Below are 23,219 nucleotides of genomic sequence, written 5' to 3' on the forward strand. Positions count from 1 at the left end.
GATGTTGAGTTTGTGTGCAAGGCCAAGTTCCGCACTTGAGGGGGTTGCACTCCTTTCCTGTCCTGAGTGAGACAGGGACCCTGGGATCAGGAGTTGGAAATAAACTCTAGGCTGCTGGGAGAGGGTGGCAGACAGAGTCCAAAGGCGGAGGTTTATGACAGCTCATAAAAACTCCAGGTGGAGCCCGAAGCTTGAACATCTGTGTCCCCTGTGAGTGAGTGTCATGCTAAGCAGAAGAGACCTCTAGTGGTGCCAGGGTCCCAACTGTCTTGGAGGGACTCCAAGTGATAATCCCTGGCCCTGCATCCCTGGGTCTGGGGTTCCCTTGCCCAATGAGTGTTCCCCAGGGAAGGAGGGAGGACTGCTGAGCCTCCCCCACTGGGTTGGCAGGAGGAAGCACCTTCCCTGGGCAGGGCTCTCCACCTGCAGTGAGGACGTGGGCTCTGGGCAGAAGTGTACGCCATCAGCAGGGAGCTCTCCCGGGAGCCCCGGGTGAGGCACATGGGTTCTGCCTATCAGGGTGTTGCTGAGCTCCCAGCTCCCAGGGACCTGGCGGGCACCTGCTTCCCCACCCCCTCACCTGTTCTTTCTCTCTCAGGGGCCCTATATTCCCTTATATGGAGAAGGCAGTTCCTAGAGGGGGGGGGGTGGTAGGGACAAAGGTCGCTCTCCTGCAGTCAGTTTGCCACAACTCCCTGAGCTCTCGCAGGTGGCAGCTTTCTCCTCCAGCCAGGTAAGACAACCCTGTGGGGACACACGGGGATCATAGGTGGGGGGAGAGGACAGGATACAGTCCCCTGCTTCTCTTTGGCAACATGGGGCCTCCTGGAGCACTGTGGAGCTCCGGCTGAGGGAGAGGCTTGGCACTCTGGAGAGTCTGGGAAGAGCAGGGAGACCAGCGTGGCTTCCTTGGCCTCCAAAAGAAGAATTGTGCAGGTCCCACCCTAGACAACTGCTCTTTCAGACCCCTACCTGCTGCCAGCCCGCCCCTCACTCTGAGGGCCAACCGTCCCAATTGCCTTGAAACTGAGGAGACTCTGGAGATGCGGGACTTTTGAACTAGAAATTTGGACAGTCCTGAGCAAATTGGGCTAGCTGGTCACCCTGACCTCCCTCCCCACGCCCCCCTCTCACCTCTTTACCCATTTCTTCTACTGAAATGGTCCTTTCTCTGTGTCACCATTCCCCTGACACTCCTGGGACCTCAGGGCCCTTGTCTCTTGGAACCTAGAGTCTGAGCAACAGCCATAGGGATTGAATGGGCAAAGGCAGAGTCAGGGGGCACCTCTGCCCCATCTCCCGTCCACCAGGATCCATCGTCCCCTTGGCCTCCCCAGCCACTATGGCTCTGTTCAGCTGAAATGGGGAGAGGGCAAGACATGTGTCCAGACCAGGGTCTTGAGAGATGCTGACCCCCACACCCCCTTGCGAGGAAGCCTGCTCAGGCACCCTCAGATGCCCATGCGGGCAGTCCGCAGACTGGGGGCTGGGGTGTGTCCATTCTCTCTGCTGTTGTGGGCCTGGGGAAGCAGGAAGGTGTCCTTGTTTTAGGCACTGCCACATCCCTGTCCAGCTCAGAACTAAATGACTGAGGACTAAGAGTACTATTGACAGCACCTGGAGCTTTCTGAAGCCGGAACTCTGCAGACAACAGGGCAGCAGAGAAAGGAAAGATGGGACCTGGCGGGGCAAGAAACCTAACTCCCTCCAAGACCCCAAGAAGGTCAATCCCCTTCCACTCCACAGTTCAGTCTTTCAGCTTCATGAATATTTGCTGAGCACCTACTATGTGCTAGGAGCTGGGGTGGGGGTGGGGGTGGGGGCTAGGTCCTTTGCTTAGAGGACCTAAGACTTACAAACAGATGACTTCATCTCCATGTGGTCAGGGGACCAAGAGAGGCATCTGTCCTGGATACCTTGGGGCCCCGGATGAGGATTCTGAGGTCCTCCTGGGAGAAATGTTAACTAAATTGAGTCTAGAAGAACATGTAAGTGTCAGCCAAGTAAAGAAAGGTGGGGAGAGCTATCAGTAAAGGGAAAAACAGGAGCAAAGACATGGAGGGGAGGGTGAGAAGCTGCATGGGGGCTCCCAGAGCCACACCCCACAATCCCCTTGCCCATCCCTGGCTGTGGGGTCCACAGTCCTGACTTCTCTGTCCTCCTGGATCTCTCCTCTGATGAGCAGGGAGCACCTCCTGTGTCTACCCTCTTTCTCCTCTATTCCTCTTGCTGTTCACTCCTAGAATCACAGCATGCCTCTGGTGGGACTTTAAAGATCATCTAGTTGATCCCTCCCACTAACAGATGAAGAAACAGGGTCCATGTTCATACAGCTAGTGAGTGTCAAAGAATCTGCCTTGGAGAATGGGGGATGTCGACAAAGGTGGCACTTAAAATGAAACGAACATTCTCTTTCATTGTACCAAAACTGGTTCTACTGAACCAGGAGTGCTGGGAGCCCCAGGGTCCCTGGGGGTTGAACTCATGAAGGAGGCCACAGCCAGCAGGGGCATCAGACAGAACCCAGGGACAAGGACTCCTACAAGCTCTGAGCCAGCAGGTGGCTCTCGTCTGCTGGAGGGCCTGCTTTCAGATGCTGGGCAGGGAGACTGTGCCTCTCCACTCCAGAATGCCAAGGTGAGGGGTCACCCCTCAGGACTCAGAACAAGGAGTTTCTGAGCAGTAAAAGGCCAGGTCATTGTTCCAAGAGGTGACTCAGAGTCAAGGTGCAGAGAGAGATTAGATAGGGACACTCCAGTCTGTCATTCTGAGGCTAAATCTGTGAGGGCCCTGTGACCTTTCATTCATTATGAATGGGTTCAAGGAGCACTCAAGGGGAGTAACTGTGCAAGGCTGGGAGGTAGGCTCAGTGGAGAATGGGCTGAACTCCAGCCTGGGGTGGGGGTGGGGGGCAGGAAACCACAGAGGAGGACAACTGGGGACCAGTGGTCCTTCTCCCTGGCTCATACCAACACCACTGGGGAGTTTTAAAGGCACCCATGCGTCACCTCTCAAAAGGCAGAAAATGAAGTACTCACGCCTGGGCCCCATCCTGGTCTAATTAAATCAGAATCCCTGGTGAAGTGGCCGGCACACTGCAGTGTCAGTATTATTTAAAGGCTCCCCAGGTGATTCTGATGGGCAGCTGAAGTGGAGAACAGCTGCAGGTCAAAACTGAAAGCGCCGTAAACAATCGTCGTCGGCAGCCGTCCGTCTCGAGAGACGATGGTGTAGCTTCTTAAGAGTCTATCTGCACCGGCGAGAATGGTTGTGCAGTCCGACTCGGGAGTGACACGGTATCTGTCTCCTCCCGTGTTGAATCGACATCTTGCGATGACGCTGGAGTGTCCTCTCCAGTGAAGCTGAAGCTACAGAGCCTGGGCAGGGTGATATGGAGGGTCTGCTGTTGCCCATGCAGCAGACCCCCCCTCTCTTCGCAGCTGAAGGGTCCAAGGGAAAGACGGAGTCAATACAGCTTGGGTTCAGGTGCGCCGCAGGAGTTGCCGGTGTTGACTACAACGTCAAACCGCCTTAGGGACTCCGGCTCCGGATTTTCTGTAGGGGTTTACTCCCTTAGCCTTTCCCCTGAAGAGGTATGCCGCAAGGCAGCGGAGGTTTTTTGGAGTCAGAGTTTTCCTTCTCTGATGTACCCTGACTGGAAGATCGAACCAGCGACACTTAGCTTGCAGGCCGACGCTCAATCCACTGAGCCAAACCAGCCAGGGGGCCGTAAACAATACATACCATAAAAGAAGCTTGGTGCCCGGACTGGTGTGTAGCTCAGTGGGTTGGGCATTCGCCCACAAACAGAAAGGTCACCCGGTTTCAGGCCAGGTCCCTGGTTAGGGAAGTTCAAGAGGCAACCAACTGGTGTTTCTCTCCCTCTCTTTCTCTCTCCCTTCACCCCTCTCTAAAAATAAATAAATAAAATCTTAAAAAAAAAAAAAGAAGCTTGGAGAGGGGAGGGTGGTTCACAGGGGGAGCTGCCATTCATCCATTCACCACCCACCCACCCACCCAGCAAAGGGCCAGTACTGTGCTAGATGCTGAGGATTTAGTACTGAACAAATAAACTTGACCCTGCCCTGTGGCGTCTACATCTTGTGGGCCACCAGAACAGTGACTGAGGGGTGTGTGTGGGTAGCCGGGGAGGAACAGGAAACTGCCGCATACACTTTTTTACGGTGGCAAAACACATAACATGAAATTTACCATTTTAACCACCTTAAAGCATTCAGCACATTCACAACATCACACATTCATCACCACTCTAGTTCCAGAATTTTTCAACATCCCAAGTGGAAACTCCATATGCAATAGCCATGATTCCTCATCTTCCTCTCCCACCCCCTGCCCCCAGCCCTTGAAAACCATGCTCTATGGATTTGCTTATTCTGAATATTTTGTGTACATGGAGTCACACAATTCAAGCCTTCCGTGTCTGGCTTCTTTCACTAAACTTAATGTAGTCAGGGGCCATCCACATTGTAGCATGTTTCAGTATTTCTTACAGCTAACTAATCCTCCACTGTGGGCACATACAACCTTTTGTTTACCCATTTATCTGCTGGTGGACGTTTGGGTTGTTTCTACCTTTTGGGCTATTGTGAATAATGCTGCTATGAACTTCATGTACAAACATTTGTTTAAACTCTTATTTTTTAAAATGTTTTCAGCCCTTATTATTCTTTGCTTTCCTTAAGATAAAACAAAAACAAAAACAAAAAAACACAACTGTATGACTTTTTTTTAGCCAAGCATGGCTTTCATGAAAATTTTTCAAAAAGAAAAGTTGTTTGGGGCTAGCTCTGACTCTTGTGGCTTAGTCGGCTGGGTGCTGTTCTTCAAAGTGATAGGTCGTCGCATTGCAAGTTCGGTCCTTGGTCTGGGTGCATATGAGAGGCAGCCAATAGATGTTTTACTCTCACATCAATGTTTCTTTCCCTCTCTTGCTCCCTCCCTTCCCCTCTCTCTAAAAATAAGTACAATATTTTCTAAAATTGTTTGGGCTAGATACATTGTTTGGGGCTGAAGAAGGGCCTTGAGTGATAGGCTGAGCAGTGGCGGCTTTATTCAGAAGGTGATAGGGAGTCAGGGTAAGTGTTTGTTTGAGGAAGAGAGTGACAAGATAAGAGCTGGGTCTCAGCCCTCAGCCGATTAGGGCCCAGGATGGGAACCAGCCCCATGCCGGGTCCCTGAGCCCTGGTCTGCTGGCACGGTTGGGAGCTCTCAGGACTGGGCTGGAAGAGCAGCACCTGAACCCCAGGCACTCCCTGCTTCTTAATCTTTCTCTCTCACCTCTTCTCCCTTAGGATCATCACCATGACCAAACTGAGTGCCCAAGTCAAAGGCTCCCTCAACATCACCACGCCTGGGGTGCAGATATGGAGGATCGAGGTGAGGTCTGCTTGGGCATGAGGTGGGGCAAAGGACAGAGGGAAGGGAAGGGCAGGCCTGGGATTACTCTTACTGTCCTCCAGTCCTGCCCTGCTAGCATGGGAGCCCATGGTGCCTGTCCTCAAGGGTCCCCCTCCCCTCTCCTCAGGTATCAACCTCTTTCTCCTGCTCCTTTACCCCCTCTTCCTCACAGCCCTTCTCCTGGTCCGCTACGTCATGCCCTCCTCCTCCCAGCTCTCTGACCCTTCCAACTCCTGTGCTGAAAGGAGTCCTGGGGCCCTGGGTGGGCCAGAGCAGCCCCTCTGACCTCCCTTCTCTCCCTAGGCCATGCAGATGGTGCCTGTTCCCCCCAGCACCTTTGGCTGCTTCTTCGATGGTGACTGCTATGTAGTCCTGGCTGTGAGTGAGGGATGGGCAGAGGAGGGAGGACACTTGAGGCTGGGCAGTGAAAAGAGCTGGCCTGGCTCACCCTAAAACAGTACTTACTGGGTGTGCCCAGGCGCCCAATTTGGTGGCAGATCTGTAGGATCAGAGATGCAAGAGGCTTTCCCTGCCCTTGAGCCACTGAGCTGCTAACTGAGGCGACCTTCTGTGGATTTATAGTCTTGGGGATCTTCTGAGCTGACGGAATGCCACCCTGCCTTGAGTCCACATTTCCAAAATCCGCAGTCATCTCCATATAACCTTCTTGGTTTTGGCCACATCTTGGTATCACCTGTACTATTAATGCATCTGTATTGTTTCTTATATAACTCACTTGTAAAATTTAAATACATTTATTTAAAAATAGAACTCTATATCATCACTGTAAGTGGAAAGCAGTGTCCTGTCTCCCAAATGTAAAGTAGCTGTAAAATACTTACATAATGATTTCATACATGCATTTGTTTGTATATCACCTAACCAACCCCCATGGACCTCTGATGGTCTGTGCACATCACTTTGGGAAATGCTGCTATAGTCCAACCAAAATATTTTCGGGAGATGAGCAAGGCCCAGAGGGGAAGCCACTTGCCCCTTGTCTCAGAGCATCTATGGAAGAGCTGGAGCCACAACTCAGGGCTCATCTGTGGTCCAGGCAGCATGTGTATGGGAGACAATGCAAAGCAGGGAGGCAGGAGAGGGCTGTGGGAGCTCGAGGTCTCGGGTACACTGGGTATCCCCTCTCCCTAGATCCACAAGACGGGCAGCAACCTGTCCTATGACATCCACTACTGGATCGGCCGGGCCTCGTCCCAGGATGAGCAAGGGGCAGCTGCCATCTATACCACGCAGATGGATGACTTCCTAAAGGGCCGGGCTGTCCAGCACCGTGAGGTCCAGGGCAACGAGAGCGAGGCTTTCCGAGGCTACTTCAAGAAGGGCCTTGTGTATGGAGGGCACACTGCAGGCTGGGGAGTGGAGCCAGGGCAGGGGAGAAACACTGGAGGCTAGGAGCAGGGCTGGAGCTGGGAAGGGAGCCTGAGCTGTTGGGGAGCTCACAAAGGTGATTTGTGTTCACTTTTCCACTCGCACCCCCATTTCTGCTGCCACCTTGTCCTTGGTCTTCATTTTTCCAAGTGATGTCTTTGGCTGCTTAAATGCTGTTCTGCAATTCTGTAACTCTGTGTACCATGAATTTTGTAAATTAACTTTCAGGACATCACATCAAGTTTCCCCTCTAAACAACTGGCAAATGACTTGTTTCTATCTCTAAAGTAGGCCTTTCACACTAAAAGCTGATTCCCAGCTTGTCTTGAAAAGTCTGAAGCTCTAGCTTCTAGACTTTTCCCATGGAAACACATAGTCAGGAGCTAAGTTGCAACTGATCTGTAGGATAGGCCAGGAGCTCTCCAGTTATCCACAGTCCCCACCCCTCCCTTTTGTCTTGCTGCTCCCCTTCTTCCCACACTTACAGCAGCATTCACTCCTTGGGCATGTGAGCTGGCACCTCTGCTGTCTTAGTCTGCTTGGTCTGCCATAGCAAAAAACAGAAAATACAAAATATAAATATACACTGTGTGGCTTAAACAACGGAAAGCAACTTCCTCACAGTTCAAGAGGTTGGCAAGTTCAAGATCAAGGTGCCAGCTGATTGGTTGCTGGTGGGGACTCTCCTTCTGGCTTGCAGATGGCCACCTTCACACTATCTTTACCTGGTGAAGTAAGTGAGACTCTTTGATGTCTCTTCTCAAAAGGGCACTAATCCCAACGTAAGAGCCCCACACCCATGACCTTATCTGAACTTCCTCTAAATCTATTACCTCCCCAAGGCCCCATCTCCAATACCATCACACTGGGGGTTAGGGCTTCAGCATATGAGTTTGGGAGGTAACACAATTCAGTCCATGGAATCTCCCCTTTTCCTTCTCTTCAATCTCTGCTCTGAGTCCTGTACGGTCCTTCCACATTACCGGGCACCTGTCTTTGAAGGCCTCTCAGCAGGGGAGAGACTAAGGTGAATTGAATGAGGTAGTCTAGGGTGAAAAATTTAAGGAGGCATTCACTGCCAGGGTCATGCAAATGTAGGCAATACGCCGACCTTAACACTTGCATGACCCTGAGAGTAAATGTCTTTTGAAAGTTTGCACCCGAGGAGCCTCACGCACCCCACCCTAGTCCCAGCTCCAGCCCTCAGATGGCCCCAGTGGCAGCCGAGCACCCTGTCACACTTCCCAGCCCACTCTCTGGGGTCAGCTCACCTCTTTTCTCAGGATCCGGAAAGGGGGCGTGGCTTCCGGCATGAAGCACGTGGAGACCAACTCCAGCGAGGTCCGTCGGTTGCTGCATGTGAAGGGCAAGAGGAACGTGGTCGCTGGAGAGGTGGGCATCATCCAGAGTCCTAGGGCATGGCCTCCTGTCCCTCTCCCAGCCTGGGTGGAGGGCAGAGGCCAAGGAGGGGTGAGGGGAAGTGGGGAAGAGCTGATGGGTGATGGATGGCGCCTGAGCGGAGTCTGTGCCTCCCCTATGGCTCTCCAGGTGGAGATGTCCTGGAAGAGTTTCAACCGTGGGGACGTGTTCCTCCTGGACCTTGGGAAGCTCATCATCCAGTGGAACGGGCCAGAGAGTAACCGCATGGAGAGACTCAGGGTAAACCCTGCCCATTCAGCGTCCCTCCCCAAGACCCACTCTGCTCCCACCTGCTCCTGCACATCAGCCCCTGGCCTCCCCCACAGACAGACTTGCTAGACTCCTGTGGCCCCAGCCCACCCACATTTCCCTAGGCCTCTCTCCCCTGACTGCGCAGGGAGGCTGTTTGAAGGTGGATCTGAGTCTTCATGTGTTGCGGATGTGGTGTGCGTGTTGGAGTTGGTGAGTGTGCTCTTGTGGCGAATCCCCTCAGATTTAACGGGTCCCTGCCATGTGGCACACCCTGTGCCAAGCGTTTGGGATCTAGTGGAAAGGGAAGCAGACAGAGCCCTGCCCTGGCTCTGGCCTCCAGCTGACCATCCAGCAGGGGAGATGCACATGAAAGGAATAACCAAGAAGTGAGGGCTGGGGTGTGGCTCTGAGGATTCTGGGAAGGCTCCTGAGAGTTGGCGAGGGCCAGGAGGAGAAGACCCTAAGGCAGGGGAGAGATGGCTGGGGACGGTGGACTGCCAGAGCAGCCGGAGCATGAGATGGGGGTTTCAGGGAGCTTGGAGAGGAGGGAGGCAGGTCTCATAGGGGCATGTTATGGGGGCAAAAGGCTGTGTAATAGGGCTGGGATTTGTTCTCAGTGCCAGGGAGGTTGTTTAAGGCCATCTGACTTCTGAGTGACCAAAGGAGGTGGGGTGAAGGGGCTAAGGGGACATGGGGAGCTCTCTGTCCAAGGGTTCTCCAGCTCCTTGGACTAGGAAGGCGGAACCCACTGGTCTTGTATGTTGCATGGGATGAAGAGAGAGGGTGAAGCAGAACTCAGGGCATTGTGCCTCAGGAATTATAGGAATGGATGGGGTCCCATTTCCTGAGATGGGAAAGATCAGGAAGTAACAGATTTGGAAAGAAGATCTAGACTTCAGTTTTGGACATCTTAAAATGGGGCGGTCATGGAAGTTGGATAAATAAGGTGAAAGCGGAGAGCTGGGCCAGAGACTGAAATATGGAACTGGGAAGGACAGAAGGAAGGGGTCTGGGACTCAGTGCCAGTAACTGACCAGTAAACATTGGGTTGAGGAGGGTGAGCCAGGTGTGTGTGCAAGTGTGTGAGAGCACATGAGGAAGCATGCTACATGTGGGTGTCATGTGTGTGAGCATGTGTGGATTATTTGCCCTGGGTAGGGGTCTGTGTATGAAGACTGTGTGTGTGCACATACATGTTCAAGCATGCTATGGGGCAAACAGACTGAGTACTGTGATCTTCAGAGCTCAGCTTTTGTCTGAAACTGTGAAGTAAAATTACAAATTTCAAACAATGTCAAACATGAAGGCCCACAAATTCCACCCCAAACACCCCCCTCTGCCAACGAGGAAACCTGCTTTCTCAGTGGGTTTTCACCTGGTTTCCTCACATGCACCTTAAAAGCCTGGTCTCCCTCAAAGGAGGAAGGTAGGGAGGTGCCTCACCCCTTGGGGCTGCTGCAGGGTGGGCTGTGGTGGTCTCCTGGCATGGTTTGGGATGATGGATGCTGCCCTGTCACCTGGCCGGCTTCTATGGGTCACCCGGTGCCTCCCTGTAGGGCATGACCCTGGCCAAGGAGATCCGAGACCAGGAGCGGGGTGGACGGACCTATATAGCAGTGGTGGACGGGGAGAACGAGAAGGAGTCCCCGCAGCTGATGGAGGTCATGAACCACGTGCTGGGCAAGCGGAGGGAGTTGAAGGCAGCTGTGCCGGACACAGTGGTGGAGCCCGCCCTCAAGGCCGCCCTCAAGTTGTACCAGTGAGTGTCCAGCTGGTCTCCTCCTGGGTGCTAGGGGGCTTCCTGGGGGCAAGGTGCCCCTGCTGAGGGGTGTGAGACTCCTCCTAGTCTATGTCCTACCTTTGTCCTGCAGCGTGTCCGATGCAGAGGGAAAGCTGGTGGTCAGAGAAGTCGCCACACGGCCACTCACACAAGACCTGCTCAGGCACGAGGTGAGAGGGTGTGGAGACCCCCCAGCCGTGCCTCCCAGCCCCCTGCACTCCACCCAAGCTCCCTCAAGCCGGAGCAGTGCTGGGGCCAGGCTGGGTGGGAGGGAGACTTTCTGGGCTGCAGCACCCCAGCCCAGCACCACCACACCATCAGGCTCTCATTCTGGGTCTCTTCCGCCTCTAGGACTGTTACATCCTGGACCAGGGGGGTCTGAAGATCTACGTGTGGAAGGGGAAGATGGCCAATGCCCAGGAGAGGAAGGGAGCCATGAGCCAGGCCCTGGTGGGCATGGGGTGGGGAGGGAGGATTGTGGGAGAGGGGAGAGAAACAGAGTCCAGCAGGGAGAGGGAAGCGGGGTCAGACTGGGGCCTAGAGGCCAGGGGAGGCTCTGGGCCTGACACAGCTGGGGGGCCTGAGCGTGTGTTCTGTAGCCATCTTGCGGGTCCTCTGCAGACCAGGGAGCCAACCACCAGGCGACGTGGGGGCCTCCTCAGGATATGGGCTCTTACCTCAAGCTGGGTTCAGAGAAGGGAGGGAGAAAGACGGAGGCCCCCTTTCACATAGAGAGGACGGGGTCAACATGGGGCAGGGCCAAGTCAGAGTTTAGGGTCATCGTTGGGCTAGCGTCAGTAACTGTAACTGGCTTGGGGTCAGTGCCCATTGAGGGTTGGGTCTGCAGTTGAAGATAGGACTGAGGGTCAGGGTTAAAACGAAGTGGGGTCAAATCTGTGGTCAGATTTGGCCTTGGGGTGGGGGCCAGAGGTAGGTTTGGGGTGGTGCCAAGTTTAGGGTCTAATTTGGACTTCGGGTTGGGGCCAGAGCAGGGTCAGAACTGGAACTGGGGTTGGGGTCTGGCTTGGGCTTGGGACCAGGGGTAGGTTTACGGTTGGGTCTGTCTAGGGTAAGAGCCAGGCTTTGGCTTGCACTGTGGGGTGGGAGCTAGAGGCGGGACACAGCCCCAGCCACCCCCTCTCTTCCCAGAACTTCATAAAAGCCAAGAACTACCCCCCAAGCACACAAGTGGAGGTGCAGAATGATGGGGCAGAATCTGCCGTCTTCCAGCAGCTCTTCCAGAAGTGGACAGTGCCCGGCCGGACCTCAGGCCTGGGCAACACCCACACCGTGGGCTCTGTGGGTGAGGACTGGGAGAGACAGGGTGGATTGGGAGCCAGGAGTGGGGCCAGGAGAGCACCCAGACCTGCCTCCTGCCCTCCTTCCTGGCCTCACCTCTTCTGTGGGCACTTTTACCCTGGCCTGTGCTCCCCAGGTGCTGTGGGGACATGAAGGGACATGGATAAACTCAAGAGTTGTCACAAATGGGAGCTGAGAATGACCTGCCTTTCACCGAATGGGGTTGGGTCTCCCTGGAAACCAAATAGCTCAGTTTCTCACCAGACGATATTGGCTGAGGGCAAGCTCAGTGCCAGGCACCTGGGGTTGTCCCTCTCCTGGCTGCCTGGGAGACGTGGTTCTGTATTATAACTCTGCCATGTGTGACCTTGGGGAAGCTACTGAATCTCTCTGGTCTTGGTTCCATCACCTCTAAAATGGATGTAAGGATTATAGCTACTATTCAGGGCTGTGGTGAGGACCTGGGGACCTCAGCTAGTGACACAGTACCATGCTTCCCTCCACTCCAGCCAAGGTGGAGCAGGTGAAGTTTGATGCCATGTCCATGCATGTCCAGCCCCAGATGGCTGCCCAGCAGAAGATGGTGGATGACGGGAGCGGGGAGGTGCAGGTATGGCGAGGGGAGGAGGTCCCCCTGCGTGCGAGGGGTGGGTGGAGCCTGTCCTGGACCTCACACGAGCCTGGTACTGGCCCCAGGTGTGGCGCATCGAGAACCTAGAGCTGGCGCCTGTGCAGTCCAAGTGGCTGGGCCACTTCTACGGGGGCGACTGCTACCTGCTGCTCTACACCTACCTCATCGGGGAGAAGCCGCACTACCTGCTCTACATCTGGCAGGTCAGGCCCCACCCACCCTGTCCAGAGCTCAGCCAGCTCAGCTCCTGCCTGACTATACCCTTGCCAAGTGGCCATCCTCTGTGTTGAATATTCCTGGTAATGGGGGGCTCGCCCCTTTTCTATCTTGGGACTGCTTTGGCTGTGACATCCCACTGACACTGAGTACCCCCGTTCACAACCCTTCTCCCTTTTGCTTTTTTCCCTCTTCGAGTCTCCCTTCCCATTTCCATGGCTCCAGCACTTTCCCTTCATCTGCTCTGACTGTGGGTTTCTATGTCCAGATGTGAGGGGCAGGGAGATGCTGGGGTGCTTGGGGTGAGTGGTGTAGTAGCCATGGTGTTTCCCTGAGAAAAGTAGAATGAAGAGGAGAGGAGGTTGGGGTCAAGCCTGGGGTTGCAGGTGGGTCAGGGCTGGGTTGAAGCTTGGAAATGATTGGGTGTGGGACTGGAATCAGAACTGAGATCTGGGTCAGGTTGGATTTTTGGCTGTGACCAAGGTGGGGTTTGATGCGGAAGACAGTTGGGTTTGGGGCCAGGTCAGAATCGGGGGTGGCATTGCCGCTGACGTCAGGGATGGGCTCAGAATCAGGGGTTGGCCTCATCCCACCCCTTTTGTTCTGCTCATCCCCAGGGCAAACAGGCCAGCCAGGATGAAATCACAGCCTCAGCCTACCAGGCCGTCATCCTGGATCAGAAGTACAATAATGAACCGGTCCAGATTCGAGTCCCGATGGGCAAGGAACCACCTCATCTCATGTCCATCTTCAAGGGACGTATGGTGGTCTACCAGGTGTGGCTACTGGACTGGGGGGCCTGGCAGAACCCGCAGTTAAGGCCGGGTGGGCGTCCAGAAGATGGGGCGGCGCTGTGGGTGGAGCCCATTTTCCATAGAAGGACTATTGAGGCTCCGTCACTGAAGTGGAACTGGTAATAGAAACAACCACTCAGTGCATGAATGAGCACTTAGCATGTACAAGCACTGTTTCCCTCTCCACCCCAACTCTTTGGATCCTTTACATGAGAAAGGAAGTTATTTTGGTTAGATTTGACTAAATGATGGGCCTGTCCAAACTGCATTGGTGCCTTCCAACATAATGAAATGGATAGCTTCTGCATTCAGCTAAGCAATAATCTCTTTATTGAGCACCTACTGAATACAGAGCCCTCTGCAAAGTGCCAAGGGGGAAGGGGAGCAGAATGCCATGCTAATACTGTTTGTTTCCCATCTTGCTGGGAGAGCAGTGAACTAAGGGCATGAGGCACCATGTGGTTAAATGCCAGGAATGCAAATTGAGTTCAAAGGGAAATGTAAATACAGTAATCTGGGAAAAACCTTGCAGTTACTGGTGAAAAGGGGGTTTAGAGGAGGTCTTGACATTGGGGTCCGTTGAAGAGCTTGGCAGAGGGGTAGTGAGGGCCTGGGATGCAGGGGGCACGGCCAGGACAAAGGGCCAGAGGAGGGGATCTGTGAGGAGCAGTGAGAGACATGGCCACGGTGAACTGGAAGGTTTGGAGAGAGCAGAGTAAACCTGCAAAGACAGTTTGCATCTTCATCATGTGCAGCCTGGGCTCTAGTCTAGTCTATAGCAGTAGGGAGCCATTGAAGGTTTTTGAGCAGGGAAGTGCCATGACCAAATGTTTTGGAAAGATTAATTTGATGTCTCAGCAGACCTGGAGGGGCAGTCAGGCCCTGCTCCAACCTCTCCTCCTTTCTGGTTCTCTTTGTCCTTCCTCTCTAATCCCCCCACATCTTTACTAAGCTACTCCTGCCTTCTCCCGCAGGGAGGCACCTCCCGGGCTAACAGCCAGGAGCCTGTGCCCTCCACACGGCTGTTCCAGGTGCGGGGAACAAGCGCCAACAACACCAAGGCTTTTGAGGTCCCACCCCAGGCCACCTCCCTGAACTCCAATGATGTCTTCATTCTCAAGACCCAGTCCTGCTGTTACCTGTGGTGTGGGAAGGTGTGTGCGGGTCCCCTAGCCTCAGAGCAGACCTGGGCCAGGGTGGGAGCCTCTAGCCCCTTCCCCTTTTCTGCAGCCCTGGGTCTGGCCATCCTCAGAGTCTCTGCTTCTGTCTGAGTCTGTCTCTGACCACCCCTGTCTATCCTGATATTGGTCTCTTTTTATGTCTTAGGCCCCCTCTCATTATCCCTGGGTCTGTCAATGCCTCTCCATCTATCTCTGTAATGAGGACTTTCTGTCTCTTGTAGTCCTTCTCCTGCTTTGTAAGGAGAGTGAACCTTCTCGTGTCTCCTCTGACATTCTTTGGAGAACTGTCCCTACTTTGGCCATGTGCTCAGGGCGCTGATCCAGGAAAGCCCTTGCAGACCCAGGAGCCCAGTGAATGTGGTGGGAGGCAGCATGCAGGAGAGGTTCTTCCCCAGCACAGCCAGCTTTCCTTTTCCAAGGGCTGTAGCGGAGATGAGCGGGAGATGGCCAAGGTGGTTGCTGAAACCATCTCTCGGACGGAGCGGCAAGTGGTGGTGGAAGGGCAGGAGCCGGCCAACTTCTGGATGGCCCTTGGCGGGAAGGCACCCTATGCCAACACCAAGAGGTATGTAACTATGGTCACCCCCTACCTCCAGCTCACCTTCTGAGTCTGGAGAGCCTCTCAGCACCTTCACCCTCGTGGCCCAGAGCCTGCAGCAGGCATGGATTGAGGACCCTGTGTGCCAGGCCCAGGGCCACAATATGAGTCAGGAGCAGTCCACGCCTTCAGAACCTCTTAGGCACAGGGCCTGGTCTGCCTGGGGCCTGGCGGGGTGTTTCCCTGGCAAAGAGAGTTCACAGAGGCAACTCAAAGAAAGGAGCAGGGTTATAGGTTTGCCCTTTGGGAAGATGTCCCCTTGCAGTCCCTGCCCTTTGGGGTTGACACAGGACCTGGATGCTGAAAAGCACCAGCTGTAGACTCTTTTTCAAATGGTTTTTCTTAAGAAGATCCATGACCTTCAGTTCAAAAGCAAAAGGGCATGTACTGTGGTAGCAGCAGGAGGGATAGATGGAAGGTATCAGAAAGAACTTCCAAACAGGCCTAGAGAAGAGCTACTGGAATATAGGTCTTGAAAAATCAGTGGGAATTTCCCCTGTGGAGAACTCTTAGACTCTTGGGAGGAGGGGCCTTTCGTGTGATCAGAGGAAAGAGCATTTTCCTGGGAGGTGGGCTTTCCATGCTGGAGTCCCTCCCTAAGAGCTCTGTGTTCTTCAGTCTCCTTTTCCCACACCTTCCTCCAGCCAACACAGTCTTCTCTCAATCCTGCAGACTGCAGCAGGAAAACGTGGTCATCACCCCCAGGCTCTTTGAATGTTCCAACCAGACTGGGCGATTCCTGGCCACAGAAATCCCCGACTTCAATCAGGATGACTTGGAAGAGGATGATGTGTTTCTGCTCGATGTCTGGGACCAGGTAGGACCGAGGCCTTCCCGAGAAATAGTGGCTTTAGGGATGGGGAAGATTTTTAAAAGTTTTTCTATATATTGATTTGCAAGGGAGAGAGGGAGGAAGAGAGGGAGAGGGAGGAGGGGAGAGAGAGAGAGAGAGAGAGAGAGAGAGAGAGAAAGGAACATTGATTTGTTGTTCCACTGATTTATGCATTCATTGGTTGATTCTTGTATGTGCCCTGACTGGGGAATGATTCCTCAACCTTGGCATATCAGGATGATGCTCTAACCAACTGAGCTACCCAGCCAGGGCAAAGGGAAAAAGAAGATTTAACTTCTTGGAAGGGGCTCCTGTGTGGGATGTATCTTTGCTTGAAGTCCACTGGCAGAGCAGTGTTTTTGAGGGGCTTTAGCACCAAAGTCACACATTTGCAGAATATCCAAGTAGGAAGCATCTGTCCAACCTCCTCATTGCCCAGATGCAAAGTCAAGGCCAGATGGGGCTTTGCAAGGTCAGGTTGCACTGTTGGGCATCTATCCGAGCCTGGATGAACCAAGGCAGAGGACAGGGAGGGCTGACAGAGCGCCCGGGTTCTCCACAGATCTTCTTCTGGATCGGGAAGCATGCCAATGAAGACGAGAAGAAAGCCGCCGCCACCACAGTGCAGGAATACCTCAAGACCCACCCCAGTGGCCGGGACCCTGAGACCCCCATCATCGTGGTGAAGCAGGGATATGAGCCCCCCACCTTTACGGGCTGGTTCCTGGCGTGGGATCCCTTCAAGTGGAGTGTGAGTGGCCCCAGCCACTGTGGTCCTTACAGCCCAGCAATTCCTTCTCTGAGTGGCCTCTTCATGGTATACCCCGGGGCAGGGTGGACTACCAGGCTTTCCTGTTCTGTTCTGATAAATGACGTGTGATATATGGGTAAGGGGGCTAGAGGGGCCTTATTAGGAAGAGTAAGGCTGCAGTAAGACCATTAAGCTCCCTGGTGAGGGTGAGGGTGAAGGAAGGAAGTCTATCAAAACCCAGGCTAGTGACAGTACATCATTGCCTGTACACTAGCTTCAGCTCAACGCTGTTGGACATTATTGGTAAGAGCTGTACTGGCTACTTGAATTTAAATTAATTAAAATTAAACAAAATTAAAGATTCACATTCTCACTAGCCACACTTTAAGTGCTCAATAGCCACACGTGGCTCACGGCTGACAGCACAGAAAGAAAACATTTCCATCGTCACAGAACCTTCTAGAGGACACCACTGGTAGGTCCTCATGCCACATAAACATAGACATGTCCGTTATAAAGGACAGTTAGATGTCTTTGTGGCACTAAATTCTACGCAAAATGGGTCACATGTGTGGTCCTTACCTGAGGTAGAGTCCTTCCACAGGAATTCCCTGAACTGGCCCCAGATAGAAGCAGGCCCACACACTGGAACCCCAGGGAAGGTTTCTACAGGAAGGAGGGAGGCTAAGGTTCAAATGAGTGCTGGGGTGGTGGCTTTGGGTGTGCTAAATTGGCACAAGGGAAGAGGTCAGGGAAACAAAGAACTTTGATTCATTTCCTCAAATACATGAAAAAAAATTCAGTGGTTGACGGATTGAGTTTAGTCTTGAGGATGGATTCAAACGAACCTCCAGGCTGCAAATCCAGATGCCAGAACTTCGTAAATTCACGTCATCAGTGTCCCAAGTCAATGACTCTGGCAGTCTTTCCTTACCTCGAGTCTGTGTTGGCTTCCTGCTCACAGTTCGTTCGTTCATTCATTCATTCAGCATAACCGAAGCTCATGATGTGCCATGCTTGGTGCAGACCCTGGGGATATGGAAATGGGGCTCCCCATGGAGCCATGGACCCTTCTGCTCCCTTCACTCTGTGTTAGGGTTCCCTCCTGGCTCTGAGAGGAACCCCCCAGTTTTTCATGACCCCAGTGTAGGCAGAGTGCTTATGGCTGGGAGGGGCTGTGTGCATGGGCCTCTGAGGGCAGGAAAAGATCATACTCCCCTCAGGCCCCATGTTGGGCTGAGCATGGGCCAATAACCCCCTGTGGTGGCCTTTTCTGACCTGTCAGCTCCTTCAATGATGATCCTCATCATCCACCCTGCTTTTCCAGGGATCCTCCTCCAGCCTCCACCTAGCTCAGTCTCCCCTTCCTCAGCCCCAGGCCCTAGGCCAGCCTTCTTTCAACTCTTGAAGGAGAATGGTCTTTTGTCTCCTCTCCTGAGAACCAGGTCTAACCTGTTACTTGCTTTAAATGCAGAATGCCAAATCCTACGAGGACCTGAAGGTGGAGCTTGGCAACTCTCGGGACTGGAGCCAGATCACTGCTGTGAGTATGGGGCAGGTGCTGGGCCTGCAGTGGACATCTGACCATGATCAGACCTGGGTGGGGGGGGGGTGCTGAGAAAGCTCCAGAGAAGATGCCAGTGCCCCGTGCTTTCCTTCCCACCATTTTCTCCCACTTCTCATGGAAGTTCTTCTTGCTGTTTCACTTCAATGTCTCTAGCTGCTTTGTCTTTTCCATTTCCTGGTGAAATGATCCCCAAATTTTATCATGTGTAAGAGTCTGGTTGATGGGGAGCTGAGGGCTGAGGGAAGCATATTAAACTGCAGATCCAAGGTCCCACTCCCAAAGATTCTGGTTTATAGAATTGGGTTGAGACCCAGAAATGGGTTCTTTTTCCTTTTTCTTTTTTTAAAATAAAGGGTCCAGGGAATTTGATGCAGTTGGCCCATGGATGACACTGAGAAATAATGATTTCTCTACTATTGTCACCCTTGGGATCCCTTCTACAAGAATAACTGCAACCCCTTAGATCGTTCAGCTCATTAAAGAAATGTATGTAGACGGCAGGCCTGGGATATGGAAATATGAAAGCAAAACCTTGTCTTTAAGAAGTGTACAGGCTTGCAAGGGAAACAGGGCCAAGTAGACTCGGCAGAAATGTGTCCAGAACACAGGAGCAATTTCCTGAACTCACCTGGTCAGAAGATAACATGTACGGCTCCTCATCCTCACCCACAGGCTGAGAACCCTGTGGCATTCACAAACCGTTCCTATTAGATTGATGGCACAGGCAGAAACATATGGATAGGTCAGGCTCTGTGACTTACAGATGATAGTTTCACAACAGATAAGAGAAGGAGGGTCATAAATGTCCAAGGTAGACCTTGAACATCTGCGGAAAGCCATCGAGAAGTTCCTATGTCATAAAACAAAATAGTCATCTTGAACCAACTGGCTTTGGTTGGATACACACCACCAAGCTTTGGCTCATGGGTCCAAACCAGTGGGCTGTGTTTTTATGAGTGTGTGTATGTGTATGTGGGTAGGCTGGTGTGGGGTAGGGGGCATTGAAGGCATCTTGGAGGAGGTGCCCTAGGATCACTGTTGACTTCAGAGAGAAGGGTATCCTGGGGGGTAGCTATAAAGCAGCTTAAGTAACAGAGGTTTCCTTTTTTTTCCCTAGGAGATCACAAGCCCTGAACAGGAAATGTTCAATGCTAACAGCAACCTGAATTCTGGGCCTCTACCTATCTATCCCCTGGAGCAGCTGGTGAACAAGGTGGTGGAGGAGCTCCCTAAAGGGGTGGACCCCAGCAGGAAAGAGGTGGGTCAGACTTGAGGAGAAGGAAGAGCTAAGGCTTGTCCAGTCGCTGGACAGCGCTAATTGATCCCCAGATTGTGCTCTGCAGCTGGCTAGGCGGTAGGGATGATCTGGTGAACAAGACACACCTGGCCTCCGCCCTCATGGGACGGTACCTCTCAGTTCAGGGAGAGACCGAAGAAGGCCGGTTACACTATTATTTAATTTCAGCAAAGATAATTGCCATGAAGAGTATTATAAAAAGAACCTGATTTAGTCAGAGAAGACTTCCTTCTGAAAGATGAACAGGAATTGTTCAGGCAGAGTGGGTTATTCCTGGAGAAGGAATGGTATGTACCAAGCCCAGAGGCAGGGAATAAGCAAAGGGTGGAGCAGAACGCCAGAGCTGTGGCAGCGTGGGAGCTGGCAAGGCACAGCTGGCCCAACGGGCACGGTCTGACCTGAGCAGTGCCTTCTACTCCACGTTAGGGATGGTGGTGTGACCCTAAAAGTGGAAGGGAGCCATCAGGGTTGAAGCAGGTGAGTGGCGGTCAGGTTTCCTCTTGTAAAAAAAAGACCACTAGAGCCGCTCAGTGAAGTAATGCATCGGAAGGTGGCAAAAGCGGCCGCTCTAAGTTAGGCTGAGAGGTAGAAGGGCGCTTAGAATAGGCGGTGCTGGGGAAGATAAAGGGAAGGAGGCTGTTTAGAGAAATATTAGGAGGTAAAATAAATAACAATTGGTAAGTACCAGATAAGAGATGTGAGAGAGAGGGAAAAATTGTATCATTCTCTAAGATTAAAAAACAAAAACAAAACCCTGGGTCAGACTGAGCTTAGAGAATGATCATTAGTTCAGTGGCAGCCATGTGGTTTGAGGCACCTGGGAAACATCGGGGTTGAAACAGGTGCTTGATGGGCAGGCAATTCAGAGAGCACCCGGGCAGACCTATCTGGTAGCCGCAGCTGCAGCCTGCGTGGATCACTTGGAGGAGGAAGAGGGAGTTTGGCAAGAACTTGTTAAAAACCCATTACTAGGGGGAGGGGGTCCAAAAAAAAAAAAAAACCCATTTCTAATATTCATTGCTAATATTCATGAAGATCCAAAACAGACTTCAAATCTAGCTTGATGGGCGGTACCGAGAGAAGAAAAAATTTACTCTGTGTTTAGTAAACCATTAAGAAGTCTTACAAATGAATTAAGGAAACTACAGAAGAGAGACACCTGATTTCTCCAAGAATCTCCAAATCTGTGAGGGGTTTAGGCTTGATATATGTGGAAGTGTATTGTTCCCAGAGCATTTGCACCTGCTCTTCATGTTGGCGACCACTTTCATGCATTCTCTCCCAGAAATGTCCATCTGTGTCCTCACTAATATTGAGATCACCCCAATGTATTATTTGTAATGATCATATTACAAATATTATTTGCCCAGCCTCTGGTGGGTGTGTAAAAAGTGCTTTATAAATGTAGGCAGTGATTATTGCTGCTTTTTCTACTCTTAAGAAAACTGAGGGAAGTGACTTGCCCCATGTAACATAACTAGTTAGTAGCAAAGACAGACCAAGAACCAGGTCTCCCAGGTCCCACAGTTACCATCAATCATACCATGTGGCATAAAAAGCAGATTTCTAGAACCAGGTGATTGACAGGAGGCTAAATGAATTGCTAATTTTGAATGAAATAGAACCAACACAACCCCCAACGTAAGAAGTAGTCTAAGACGTCTTAGTCTTTAAAAAAAAATCAGTTGTCTGTTGCTGACTTTTTATCGTGGGAGTAGCATACATTCTTGTGAGAAAGCTGTGGGTTGAATGTCAAGTGGGGAGGGTGGGAGAGGTTTACAGACCTCTGGCTGCCCCAAACTCAAAAGTGGAGCCAGTGACAGTACACAGTGAGGTGGTGGGTCTGGCTGCAGGCAGTAGCAAGAGGGTAATCTAAGTGTTTGAACACCAGTGAGTAAGCCAGAGAGGCGGATGTGGCCATGGGTGAGGCCAGTAATTAGCTGGCAAGACCGAGGAGTTCAAGAACAGGACCAGGGGAAAGATGCAAGTCCACTGGGATGGGCAGTCCCCGCTATCTAGCCCGAGGGTCAAAGTCCAGAAGTCTTCACCAAACTGCAGAGCCAGCCTGGGTGGACCAAAAAGGCCACTTGCGGACCAAGGACATTGCACAGTTGAGCCCGTGGAGGGAGTGGGGAATGCTACAAACAGCCTTGGGGTAGGCAGCTCTTCCCTGTTCACGGATGCCCAAACCACAGATGCCTGGGGGAGTGGGAGGGCTTGAGGAGAAAATGCCTAAGGGCTGGGGGCAAATCTGACAGACGAGAGAACCACCTGAGCTTGAAATCTGGCGGCAGGTGTTCAATGCAGGGCTCTCTGAGGAAGTCAAGCGTCCTCCAGGGCAACTTTTCTTAACTGAAGAGAAACCCACTGCTTTCACCCTACCCTGTCCCCTGTTGGTGCCTGTGGGAACAGACGGTGCTATTTTATAGCAGCTTTAATTTGGGGTTCTTACTTGAGTGTGCCTTGAGGGCATTTAGCTTGCCTTAAACAGTATCACTGCCATATTAGCTGGGAGCAAAGGTCACTTCAGGCAATCCCCTCGTCTTAAGGCTGAGGATACCCAAGGCCTAGAAGGTGACTCCCGCTGTAGGTTCAGTTTCTTAATAGATGAATAAGAAACATTTTTTCCAATGCCCTTTCATCTCCATAAAGGCATTACAAAGCAGCAAAAATCGGCCTTTAATAAATCTGTCCCCTTTTATAGAGGAAAAACTAAGACCTGGAAAGAGAAGCAACTCTTTAACAAAGCTAAGTAACGTCCCAATTCTTATTTTAGGGCTAGTGTGAACTTGACCCTGGTCAAAAGGAGCTTATCTACTTCATGCTTGTTACTACCCCCGCCCCCCATTTATTATTTTTTAATTTTTGATTTTGGAGATCGGGTAAGGGAGAGAAAAACATTGATTGGCAGTCTTCTGTACGCACCCTGATGGGGAGGGTGTGGGAGGTGGGACTGAACCTGCAACCCAGGCACGAGCCCTGACTGGAAATTGAACTGGTGACCTTTCGGTTTGCTGCAAGATGCCCAACGGAGCCACTCCTTTTTATTACGTTCCCAATTCAGGGATCACATTTCTTGGACTTCAACATCACCTGCCTCCTCATCCCTTTCCTGGCTCTTCTAACATTGCCTGTTTTTGCTTTTCATTTGTTTTCTATACCACACCTATTTGATTCATCAAACCCTCAAGAATGTGACCTTTGCCTTCTGGTCCCTCTCTTCTAGGGGCACCTGTCCCTTGAGGATTTCACCAAGGCCTTTGGGATGACTCCAGATGCCTTCTCTGCCTTGCCTCTATGGAAACAACAGAACCTCAAGAAAGCAAACGGGCTATTTTGAGAAGAGTGGCTATGGTTGCAAAGCAGCTTCGTTTTATTAATCCTTTACTAATTGAAATTTTGCACTTGTACCTGTGAGCAGGAGTCTGTGCCAACCCTTTCGTTTACCAACCTATTTCTCCAGAAAGACGATGCCTTCATAAAGAGGCTGTGGTCCCAATTTCAGTTCTCAAGGTGGCTGCACTGTTTCTGTCCTGGGATGGTGCATCTCTTTTAACCATCCTGCTCTAGAGCTTCCCCTTCTTAGAAGAGCAGCCAAAACACTCCAGGGAATATTTGTTCTGAGGTGTCTTCTGTAAGGCTTTTCTTGATCAATGGCAGGTGGGCTGAAGTATTTTCCAGTTTTATACCTTTCCCCAGAGGAATGTGTTTTCCTTTTCACATATACTTTCCTCATTGCCTTCCTTGGGTAATGAGTTAAAGGGGATCTCTTGTTTGCAAAATATCTGAATGGCC

At 52.0% G+C, this 23,219-nt stretch overlaps 1 protein-coding gene across 1 annotated transcript; it reads left to right on the forward strand.

The window, feature by feature from the left end:
* Nucleotides 1-677: 677 nt before the first annotated feature.
* Nucleotides 678-22,936, forward strand: VIL1 (villin 1). Its single transcript, XM_090283797.1, has 20 exons — nt 678-733; nt 5,313-5,397; nt 5,722-5,796; nt 6,571-6,767; nt 8,091-8,199; nt 8,356-8,466; nt 10,035-10,237; nt 10,350-10,428; nt 10,610-10,708; nt 11,408-11,561; nt 12,067-12,167; nt 12,254-12,391; nt 13,022-13,180; nt 14,173-14,352; nt 14,799-14,944; nt 15,650-15,794; nt 16,372-16,560; nt 18,035-18,103; nt 19,245-19,385; nt 22,651-22,936. Exons 2-20 carry the CDS (start codon nt 5,323-5,325, stop codon nt 22,762-22,764), a joined length of 2,484 nt encoding a protein of 827 aa, XP_090139923.1. The 5' UTR covers nt 678-733; nt 5,313-5,322; the 3' UTR covers nt 22,765-22,936.
* Nucleotides 22,937-23,219: the final 283 nt, after the last annotated feature.

Source organism: Furipterus horrens, unplaced genomic scaffold, assembly GCF_987537825.1.
Source record: "Furipterus horrens unplaced genomic scaffold, mFurHor1.1.pri manual_scaffold_1, whole genome shotgun sequence".
NCBI lineage: Eukaryota > Metazoa > Chordata > Mammalia > Chiroptera > Furipteridae > Furipterus > Furipterus horrens.

Coding starts and splice junctions, on each gene's coding strand:
- VIL1 (XM_090283797.1), top strand. CDS start 5,323: ATGACCAAACTGAGTGCCCAAGTCAAAGGCTCCCTCAACATCACCACG. Junction 15,795..16,371: donor TGCTCGATGTCTGGGACCAG/GTAGGACCGAGG, acceptor GGTTCTCCACAG/ATCTTCTTCTGGATCGGGAA. Junction 18,104..19,244: donor ACTGGAGCCAGATCACTGCT/GTGAGTATGGGG, acceptor TTTTTTCCCTAG/GAGATCACAAGCCCTGAACA.